Source organism: Argiope bruennichi, chromosome X1, assembly GCF_947563725.1.
Source record: "Argiope bruennichi chromosome X1, qqArgBrue1.1, whole genome shotgun sequence".
NCBI classification, from domain to species: Eukaryota; Metazoa; Arthropoda; class Arachnida; order Araneae; family Araneidae; genus Argiope; species Argiope bruennichi.
In genome coordinates, this window is record NC_079162.1 from 28,564,443 (window position 1) to 28,576,663 (window position 12,221).

Sequence of the window (12,221 nt, forward strand, 5' to 3'; positions counted from 1 at the left end):
TCACATATTTTCAACATTATCACACTCATCACAATTTCAGTTTAAAATAAGGGTTTAAATAATTACCTACTTTAAGTAATTTCAAGTAGAAAAAATTTTCAAATAAAAATTAAAGTTCCCATTAAAAAGTTTTTTTCGTGTTCCTTAAACATATTGATACGAATTTACGCAATTTCTGGTGAAAACTGAATCAATCGTGTAGTGTAGGTTGTCGTGATACATAATATGCCTCTGTACAGAATAAATGACAAATAAATGAAATCTTTTGCATTTTTATTGACAATTATACATTTTTACATTCATTTTTGATACAAAAAGAAATAAGAATGTCACGTGATATTACAATGTATACAGACAGCTCAATTTTCGAACAATCTTGTTTTAACTAATGACATCAATTCATGCTTGTATGTTGCAACGACAACTCAATTTTGGAATTACAATGCATTTCCTGCAGGAGAAAAAAGGGAAACATTGAATAAGTACGTTTGGTATAGAACTGTGAAGATTTTGTCTTATACTTAGACAATATAGAACCTTTTTTTTCAGTTCTTATAAAAGTCTGCATCCCCTGAACGCATTTAGGGGGTAGGGGTGGGAAAGAATACAGCAAACCTTCTATAGTCACGGCACATTCACAAAAGCGAACATCTCCCCCCGCCTGATTTCGGCGGGTTGTGATTCAATATGTAGCATTTTGTGTTTTGAATACAAAATGTTAAGCATTCAGCAATTTGTGTACACAAAATGCTCAATGTATAACATTTTGTGTACAAAGAAAGGAGCAGGTATGGATTTTTCTTTGATATCCTTTCATCTATAAACTGATAAAGTGCAAATTTTAATACAGATCTGTAGCTCTAGTGATAAAACTGAATATCAAATTTCATTTATATTTGTTAAAATTTTTTAGTTATAGCATTCACATACATACAAATTAATAGGCGAAGAGTCACTCCATTGATGAATTTATTTTAAAATTTAATATACATCTGAACTTCCAAACAAAAAAATATATGTCATAAATTTCTTCCTACTTACTCTTAGCGTTTTTGAGTTACCATATTCAAATATATATGAAGAAACAGACAGATTTTCTTTCGACATATTTGGTGTAAAGATCTTATACCAAATTTCATTCCCATATGTCACTGCATTTTTTGAGCTATCGTGTTTACAGAAACGACAGCTCAAAAAATATGTTATCAAATGGAGAATTTAAAAACATTCTCCATTTGATAACATATTTTTAATGTCTATTTTTGAAATAAAGAAATTGAAATTTTTTTGGAACAGATCTTTTAAAGAAACTATAATTTTATAGAATATATTAATTCAATAAAATTTTGATTTCAAAACAAAGAATTATCTTTAACGTTCTTCATGCACATTAGTGAAAGATTTGCATTTTTTCACGCACCTCACATGAAGGGAAACCATTATTCTGGTTACAAGGATGTTTTATTCTACAAGCACACACGCAGAAATCCGATCAGTCTGATGCGAATCGACTCGTTTACATTGCAGGTATTCCTAGAACGTCTTGTCTCGTTAAAGCGTCTGAGACATTACTTAGACATCACATTCAGCTACTTGAGACATTTGGAAAGGGCAAATATATCTGATATATTACAATGTATATTTATCCTAAACGAAGATTGAAAGATTTCTGCTTATCATGTTAATTAATTATGAATTAATGAAAATAATTTTTCGACTAGAAAATAAGACTAACTGTAACATTAACCTATAGTTTAGAATGCTAAAATAATCTATTTTAGTCGTTTTGATACTGAATAGAAAAGGTGAAAACGAAAATTCATTATTCTGATAAATTGTATTTGCTTCTTTTAATGCTATAACAGATTTGATTTAATAGGTTAATATACTGTTTTGAAGCAACCCTCGGAGTTTGGGATTTGGACTGCCTACTTTTGAACTATGGATAGATGACAACAATGACACCAGAATCGTAGCCAGCTCTCTGAATTGTCTTATCAGGCAGCGGAAGGACATTTGACTTAGGACATTTGATTTAATTTGAATCCTTTACACATACTCTGTGCATCTTAAGTGAAATCGGGGTTCAAATCAGAGACCCTTTGAATCGAAGATTCATACTAAATATAAACCGATGTTTTATGTGAAAGGCAAAGAGGTGTAGTTTTATTCCGACTTTAAAACGTTTTTACCTTTTGGAATTCTGCGATAGAAATTCAGTCGAAAACTTTCCCATTCATCAAAATTATCTGCTTTTTTCTATTCCCGATACAGATACCAGTCACCATAAGCTTTTCATTTAGGAATTTATGTGCTGTTCTGTCATAGACCTGGAAATCTATTTTAAGTAACAAATTTTTTAAAGGGAATGATTCAAGTTTCAGACCCACTTGTCTTAGCAAGTTAGTCTTTTATATTAATAATGCATCGATCACATGTAAATACATCAACATTACTTTTTCTTAGAATTGACAACATTGATTTGATCTGTTTTGAATAAAAACAGAATGGAATGAAATAACAAAGACTGTTATCCCGTTGAGAACCTTCATTTTAATCGTTACATTTTATATTAATTTGAAAAATATGATGATTTTGAAGTGAAAAATAATTTCTTACGTCATGAAGCAGAATAAAAAATCGTGCTTCTGGAAGGTATTCAAGATCTTGAAGAAATTAAAGCTAATAATTTTATTGGTAAGTATGAACATTTTCATGACGTTTTGCTTATAAAGGATACAATATACTTATAAAAAATTACATATTATTACATTTCAATACATAATAAAACAGTTTGAATAAAAGAAATTAGTTCAGGAAAGACCCAGTTGGAGTAGACAAAACTAGTAAACTTCTATTTTTAATAACACGATATCAAAACCTTTTCTCACAGTTGCGCGTTATTAGCATTTTGCAGCATCATGTTTTTGCGAAAAAGGCTTTGATTTTATCTTGATTCTATCTTATGTTTTATTTTGATTTTATCTTATGTTTGTTGCAAAATTACAACATTGTATAATGAATAAATAAATTACTACCATAATTTTGAGAAAATGTGAAATTATCCACAATTAAGTTTTCCTGGAAGCATGCAAATCCTTATGATAAAGAAAAAAGTTATTAATTATGTTATTTATAGGAAAAAACAGATTCATTAAACATTCCAAAACTGGTTGTCAGTATTATTTCCCATCATTGTACTGATGATGTTTACTAGGTTGTATGTTTTTTGAAGAATCGTTTTAAGTAAGAATATATTGAATTTAAGATGAACGTCTAAAATCCGTTTTTGATTAAACTTTCTGTACTTGAATGAGCAAAAACACTGAACCGCAATCCGAATAAACTAGGCATCCAGTTCTAATTTGAACATCCACGGTTCAAATAAGGGAAACATTCTTAGCTCCTCGTAATTTCGATACAATTTAATAGGCGGGGGAGGGGGTACTTCGGCAACGAAGGAGATAAATAAATGTTTGTTAGTATTATCTAACGTATTAAACTGAAATGAAATTGCATGTAAATTTCCTCGGAGTCTAATAAATAATTCCTTTCCTTGTGTTACTTTGAGATAACACTATTTGGTTGCAACTATTCCTTATCCATGGTTTGTTACAGAAATTTAAAATGCTTGTTTGTAATAATTTCAGTGTTAAACATTTCTTTTTTTTTTAAATTCTATTTCATTCCTAGCAAATAATGAGATTCAACCGACTCGTCCTCGTCGGCAAAACCGATGACTTATTTTTTCCATCAGCCAATTCTTCAAAATGAAATAGACAAGTAGAATTATCTTTATCCAGTAGATTACTGTTTTAGGAAAATAAGAGGCGATGACACAGTTATATGCAAGATAACGTAAAATTAAATGGCATGTGACTATGGACGTCACGTGGATTAAATCGCTATTTTTTAAGTTGTCTGTATAAAATCGTGGATATTTTTGTCTTAATTTATATATTAAGATTGTAATAAGATTAAATTCTTCCCCAAAAGAGGGAAATGCTATTTGATGCAAAATAATAACAACTTGAACCGCTGATTCTTGAACAGTGATTTCTGTGTTGATCGAAGCAAGAGGGTTAAAAAGATATACATTATATAAAAGAACTTTCAATTTAAAGATGAGAAATCTGCCAGTGAAGATGGCAATTAAAAACCAATATGAAAATATTTAAAATACAATCTTTATTATTATTTAGATACTATTTATCATTTATTTTTAATAATTTTTAAAAAATGCATAACGCAATTTATATGTATATTCTCTTATTTTATTGGCTATTAAAGTTATAATAATCCTTTTTTTTCTGTATCAATAGAAGTTTTTCTTCTTTACTCAGTTAACACGTTGACTTCGGAGTAACTCAGTTTTGGTTCACACCTACTATCTAATTGGACCGAACCATTCATCTAATTAGATGTTAAAGGATCATCTACAATAGGATATAAATAATGCGAATATTCGGCATGAGTTGTAGCAGCGAGCCGGCTAAGGACAGAATTTACGTTAATAAACCATTAAAATTTTCCAACCGAAACTGCTGCCTTTCCACTAATCACAGTGCAGATAGTTTTAATCCCCTATTTTTTATTACATCACCTCATGTATGATGGCGGAATGTTTATCTAATGAGAACAGGCAACTGAAACGGAAAACGATTCTTGTTTCTAACGACCGATGAAAGATGAAAGAATTACTCCAATACCCCGACAATAACTCAATTCTTAAATGGAAGATTGACGCTTCAACCTCTCATAATAAAAATGTAAACTATAAGAAGCATTGCACTAACTTTTACTGTGAACTTTTTTATGCGTAAAGCTATCACATATGTATAATATGTATAAACTATTTAACACATTTAAGTACTGAAAATTGTATCATTGAATCATAATGAAATACTCCTTCTTAGCTTCAAACAATTCAGTCCTACTTGAATGACCGCAAATACGTGTACTATGATCTGAGCAAAACAGCTTTCATTATAAGTAATCCATTCACAGACGCCTCATAAGGCGGTAAGTTCCGTCATCGGTGATGGGACAGTTAAACAGTCAACACCATCATCATTATATCTATGGGAAAGCAAGAGCGCACTTACTAATGCTGCGATTTCTCATATCCATGTCTCACGTCTACGGCGGTGGCATGGTGGTAAGGTCTCGGATTTGGGATCGGAAGGCTACAGTTTATAAACCTGTTTTTATCAAAGATCTGCTGTGTAAGCAAGTCTGATGTACGTTAAATCCATAGGGCCATTTGCCTTTTCGCTGGTGTGATGCGGAAGTTGGGAGAAAGGGTGCTGGCTCAGGTGTAGTTCTAGTCATCTGATTGAGGGTCAAAATTATGGGGTCGGTTCCATACTAGCCTTAGAGTTGCTTCAAAATAGGACATCAATATAACGAAATTAAACTAAACTTTCATTCTCATGCTCGAGAGGGGCGACTTCCCATTATTTAATAATGCCATTATTTACTAGTCAAAAATATTGACTTATAATTTAAATTTTTTGATGATATAACTGTAAATGAATATTAGAGAAAAAGTTGATTGCCTGAATTTCTTTTCTTTAATATTTAAAAGTAAAAATTGACTCAAAAGAGCAACCATAAGAAATAACTATAACAATACCATTTAGCGTTTTATTACAAAAGCTAAATTTGCACATGCTTTTCTTTTCTTTTTTTTTAAACCAAAGGAGAGAGGAAGGTGACAAGATACAGAAGGATAATCAAAGAAAAATTCCAAAAGACCCCGCTCCACAAAAACACATTTATTTACATTGTAGAAAAGTGCCATTCTCCGGTATATACAACTTGAACGTTAATAAAAAGTGTTTCAATGATATAGCCGCACTCCAGATGAATAAGTTCTTGACACTATTTTTCGAAATTCCTGAGTTAATGCTGTACTAGGGCCATCCCTTTGCTAGTTAAAGGTCACATCTAGTCTAGAAGACACAAGAACAGCTCTTTCAAGGTATCCAAAGCCAATCACTTAAGATGTCTTTCGAAGACCTGAAAAATTCAACAGGAAAAGCTTTGAGTTATTAATGAAGTAATTAGGGAAAACAAGTTACTTTTTTTGTTTTCCGCTTTAAAAAACAAAAGTTTTCAAAATGGACGATCAAAATAAAGTCTTGATGTATATCGTTAAAGGAAAAAGCGACATCCAGTACAAGTTCGTTTAGCCGTGAAGAGTCATTTCCATCAAAATGATGTAAAAAAAAATGTTTTCTACTATATTGCATACTTCTTGATCGAAACTATTTCTTTACATCAGTTTTCTGTCTTTTAACGGCTTAATGTTTGAATAAGGTAAAAAGAAGTTCCTATATAATGCACACCTTCTTGATCTAAAGTAATGCGTTACTTTACGCTATTATTTGTTAATATTTAACTATTTTTTTTAATTTCATTATGAAAAATGACAATTGAGTTATATGATAGATTCAAATGTTATTTTTTAAATATCGGAAAATGTAATTTCTTATTTGCTTTCTTTTCTGCTGAGAGAAAGTAAGTCTTCAAGTGTGCATAGGAATAATTGTGAATCAAACACTTACGTTATATATCGATTATAAATTCTAAATTTAAACTAGGTTATTGCACCATTTACCCGCGCTACAATTGCTTGTTTCCTACATGCTCTATTCTTGAATTATTAATATATACAGAAACGGAATTACTAATTTCTAATACGAAATATACCTATTGCAATGGTTCTAATGACAGGGAATCGTTCTTCTCCAGTTTCTGTAATCACGTTTATTAGAATACAGAACCTATATAACTCTTAAGTACAAGGATTTATAAAAAGTACAACAATACAGACACAAAACACAAATAATAAAATAAAAAGTCTATAAGAATGGAAAATTGTGCTTTTTTAAGCGTTTTAGAACATTTTTCGCTTTATGTTTTAAATATATGTAAAATATTCTTTAAAGAAACAGGCATGAATTTCTTTAAAGATTATTGTTCTTCACAAATTTAAGGAAAACTCCAATTTTTAACTATTAAGATTCGTTGGCTAAGCAACCCAGGGCACTGAATAGTGAGGAAGGAAAAAGGGAATGCGAGGAAGTATTTTGAACTTATACAGTTTTAGAAAGGAATTTACTGCCACCTTGTTTCGATCATTGTGGGAAAATAATAGCTCGAGCAACAGTGAAGTTAAAATTAAATGAAGCTGTAATTAAAGTAATTAGGAAATTATTTCATTCATAAAAGGTGATAATAGTCCCTATAATCTTATGTCTTAGCTAATTAGGGTAATTTTTTTAAGATTTGAATCGGTGAATGATATGTTATAGAGGTTGAAAATTTCGACCATGTTCTTAGATTATTAAGCTTAGATAGAATGGAAATGGTGGTGGGGTTTGAAGTTTTTATTTTATCCATAACCGCCTTGAGATTGCAGATAAAAAGATAACACATGTTTATAAAATTTAACTTTTTGCCTTGGATTTACATAAATTTATGCAAATTATATATGTTATGCCGACTTAAAAAATATCCGTTTTATTTCATCGCATAAAGATATTTTACAATTAATGTAAAAACTGGTTAAACTTCTCTTATACACAACCTAAAGGAATTTGCTATCGTATTCATATTCTAATGTCACTGACATCCATTTTCTATGCATTTTATAAATTGATATTTCTCGTCTTGCTTTTCATTCAACTCAACAAAATGTTCAGGAAAATACTTGAAATGGGAATGTATGAAGTGTATTTTTGAGTTTATTTTTATAACACGATTTTCTAAAGACTTATAACATTTTTTCAGTGTCTCTGAAGGATTGGGATTATTGTAATGTCTAAGTTTTAAGTGATGCATTTGAAACTGACTCATAATTTTTCCCCTAACGATTTCAATTGTTTTTTCTCAAAATTTTGCTCCTTTAACTATCCTTTAGCATTTGAACTGAAAAGCATGATTTTACTTTCCGATAAATGTGGAAAACTTTCATTATATATCAAAACAAACTACTTTTTTAAAATCCAAAACAAAAATAAACTCGATTGTTTCCTCGAACCTGATTTATGAGCCATGGTAGTAAGAACACATGTTTTGGATCTTTAAGTTCTGCCCAAATATATTCTTTGATCCAAGAATTTAAATTTCTGTTAGAGATTCTCTATCTTCTTCAAAATTGTTTTTGGATATATTATTCCAATTACATAGAAAATAGAGCAATTTTGTACATTTTCCCTTGCTGGCTTAATATCATGGTAAAAAGGTTACAGTCCCCCATAAATTTGATATTTAGATTTCTGGTCTTTTATTATAGTGAGGAAAACAATCACAATTTCTTTTTATGTGATTCTTTTAAAATTGCGGAAAGAACTACAGGAATTGAAGCAAAAACGTCGCCATTTTCCATTAAGGTACCTGTTAAGCTTCAACTACCAGAATCAATAGTTTCCACTGAAATGGATCATGATCAATGGTGGAAGATAAATGATCTATAAGTCCAAGAATATCTATACAGTGATTCTTCTTGAGAAAAATAGCTGAGTAATTTTTTTTTTTTTTTCGATTTCTGTACGAAGAAATTGCCGTTTCTGTAGCAAGTAAATTTTTATTTTCATGACGCGATTTTAAAACATGAGCTCTTACTTTTGAAGGATTTATAGAGCTTTATTAAATTATTTCTCTGACTATTATTTCACTATTTCTATAGATTATTGCTCTTCAATATTTAGCCTTAGGCTTTGTGTACAAGGTTCCGGTTTCATGATTGCTTAATTTTTCAAAATCAGATGATAGGGGGAATGAGTCAATCATTACCTTACAGTAGAGATCTAGACGGTTAAATGATCTGTGGATGCGCAATATTGGATATGTTTTTGCTATTGCATCTTTTTATTTTAGCTACACAGAAATAGAGATATTCATGGTTGTTTGGCCCTTTCGTATTTATTATTGTCATATTACTTACAAATTACTTTAAATTTCAAATAACAATGCATTTTATTAGAGAATATTCATATTATTAAATATTCCACCTCATTTTTTTGACTTAGAAAAATCACTACGTGATAGGAAAAGTAAAATGCCACTTTTATGATCATCGTTTGTGGTTTATTAAAAAAAACCTGGTATTTTTCAAATCGTAGATTTGTGTTGGAGAGTAGAGTTCAAATTAATTGAATTATCACCTCAGTATGAAAAATAAGGTTTCTACAGAACGTTCCTCGGAAGCTACAATTCCTTGGAAGTTAGAGACTGAAAAGTGATTTTGAATCATTGATTTCAACTGCTTTTAAACCTGAGTTTGTGATATCTTGTTAGAATGTTCTAATGTGTTGTATTCTTTTTTACTCTGTTTCATTATCATTATTCTAACCTTTTTGAAACTTAGAGGAGGAGATTGAAAATGTGTGTGTGTGGGGGGGGGTCTCTTTTACTTATCAAGATACAGAAAGAATATACCTCCGCTTTCAGGCTTGTGACCAGAATCTATTTTTTAATCATGCTAATAAAATATTGATGAAGTTTAAAAGAAATTTCCATAAAGTTAACAGATTAGAAAAAATCATTTTATTTATTTAAAAAAATAAAATAACTAAAATATCTTTCATTATTTTGAGCTCTTCGTTTTTAAAGAAAAAAAAAAAAACGCCTTTCAATTATAAAAAAAAATTTAATTCGGTGCAGTTATGTAACTTAGAAAATTCAATCATTTTATTGGATGCTTACCGATAATATGTTAAATTTTAGCAGATATTTAAATTAAAATGGGCTGTTAATCAACCCGCTGCAATTCAAATTTTAGATCTTATACATATTTTTATAATCTGTCTTAAAGGGAAGATACATTTTTCAATTATAAATCTGCAGCAAATATGACAAATATAATTAAATCCAGTTATTATTACCACTTAATAACTTTCATATTCAATCTTGTTTTTCTTCTTATTTTCACGACAACTGTGAAATCAGTTTTCTCTTATTTTTAATAAAAAGAAATGACTAATTAATAATAAGCTTCAATATCATTCATTTCATAAAACGTATTTTTTGATAAATAAGAGAAACTTTTGAACAGAATGAAGGGAGTTCAAGAAAAATAAAATGAACAGACCGAAATAATTGGACTTTTAATTATCTAAATTGGCTTATAATTAATTTTGGCATTATTTCCATAATTTGTTTATGGAAACAGTAGATTACATGCTTAATTTCAAGTGAAGGTATTCACAGCTATGAAATTTTAATTAAAGATAATTGATGATTATGTTTTTTCTAAAATCCATATATGTTTGCATATTTTCAAAAAATTAAGATTTCCTAGGAGATCTGGGGTAGTTTAGTCCATATGATTTTCTATATTCTTAGTTTCTATGACTTATTTATTATGTTTTTGTCTTAAAACTATAAAAATAATTTTTACATTTGATTAAATTATTTTTCTTAGAATAATGTTATTGCTTAGAAGGAGAGAGACATTTGCCCTATCATTTCTTATTCTGTTTTTTTTTTATTTTTGAATAAATATAAATAAAATGAAGTGCATGAATACGAATCTATTTGTGTAATGTATGACATAAATTAGAAACTTTTCTAGAAACTCTTAAATGATATTTTAAACATGGTTTACAAAAATTAATTCAGTGATTCTCATCTTTAATTTTTATGTATTTCCTATTAATCTATACGTATCTGCTTTAAACTTTTGGTTATGTCAAGAATACATTATCTTTTACTACATCCGATCATGTTTCTAATTAAAAAATATGTGTTCAGATAATTAGTAAAAAAATCTGAGAAAGTATAGCATTCTTTAATAATAAAATTTATTTAAATTAAAAATTTCATAATTTAAATTCATTGTTTGAAATCAAAAAGAATTTTTATGTATTTTGAATTGCTAACCTTTTCTGCTCACGTTTTCAAGAATTTAGGCATTTAGTAAAATAGCATTAATCAATGGAGAAAACATTCATTTGCATGTAAAATTTTTAAAGAATTATAAGTGCAATAAAGTAATTAATAAAAAAAAATTAGTAGTTGGCTAAGAAATTAGTAGTTAATTAAAGATTTTTTTTAAAGTTACATATGCCTTTCAGCCTTTGTTTTACCCCGAAGTTTGTGTACTCAACTCTACTTGTTGCCGCGGCATTTAGTTCAAGAGGATGGGGTGTCAAAACATTTTAATCTTCAGATTAATTTAAGTACCTAACCTTCCATAAAATAAAAATATTAATAATTAATATTTATTTTCGCCTTCATCAACGATGTTCCACCCTTTTTTTTTAACTATCACATTTGCATATGAGTGGGACTTAAATGAGAAGGTATAAAGAATTAAATTTCAAACCCTAAATGATTTTTTTCGTAAAACCTAACGACAAATAAAATAATCTAAAAATAAGAACAAAATAGTGGAGCATTGTAATGAGAAAAAGGAAAACATAAGGAAGAAAAACCAGAAAATTTTGAAAATAATATAAAAAAGGAGAAAGAAGCGGAAGTCTGCCGATTGCGGAAATTAAATAACCTTGCCATCATCGTAATGTTTATCGGTAGGGAAAAAAAGAATACGTCTTTAATTCTGTTCAGATCACTTTTTTTTCCAAACAGAAAAAAAGATTTCAGCGGCACTGTGTTATTATCAATGGCGATTCGAGTTGATAGTTCTAGAAAGTTATGAGCAATCTTATCACCGTAGAATGATTTGATACATTTTCTGCAAGTTTTATAGTCATGAAAAAAAAAATCATAAATCTAAACAATTTTTTTTTTAAATACCAAAAATTATTACTCAAAATATTCGTTATTGGTGCTTATACTTAAATCTTTTAAACATGTTTGAGTCATATTCAGAACCATTTAACATTAACAGAAAATAAACAGAATTCAAAATGTAAAACGATTTTGTTGAACTTAGTTATTTATTACTAGTTATTTACAAATTATGCGTTATTTTTCTAAAACAATTGAAATTGTTGTTTCTTGTCTGCATTGAACAGTTCAAGTTACGCAGAAATCAAAATAAAATAAAAACATCTTATTTTTGCTGTTGTTTGTAAACAGCGTCAAAGAAATTGTTTCGACTGAAAACTGATATAAACTCTTGCTATTTAATTTTTATTTTCTTGACATCAACAATGATCACAGTTTTAAAATTGCACACTGATGAAACCCGAGTAATTTTACACATTTTTCATGCTGGTAAATGAGATTACTACTAAATTAGAGCTGGT

At 29.1% G+C, this 12,221-nt stretch overlaps 1 protein-coding gene across 3 annotated transcripts in view; it reads right to left on the reverse strand.

The window, feature by feature from the left end:
- Positions 1 to 328: 328 nt before the first annotated feature.
- LOC129959114 (carbonic anhydrase-related protein 10-like) overlaps positions 329 to 12,221 on the reverse strand; it is a 191,395-nt gene continuing 179,502 nt past the window's right edge. For 2 of the 3 annotated variants that reach the window (XR_008783401.1, XR_008783400.1), the window contains exon 11: positions 4,309 to 6,021. Coding sequence is in view for 1 of the 3 variants with exons in the window: in XM_056071929.1 (XP_055927904.1) it covers positions 438 to 451 (14 nt within the window). In the remaining 2 variants the exon portion in view is untranslated. Of the gene's footprint in view, positions 452 to 4,308; positions 6,022 to 12,221 lie in introns of those variants that run through there. The other variant, XM_056071929.1, reaches the window with a different exon arrangement.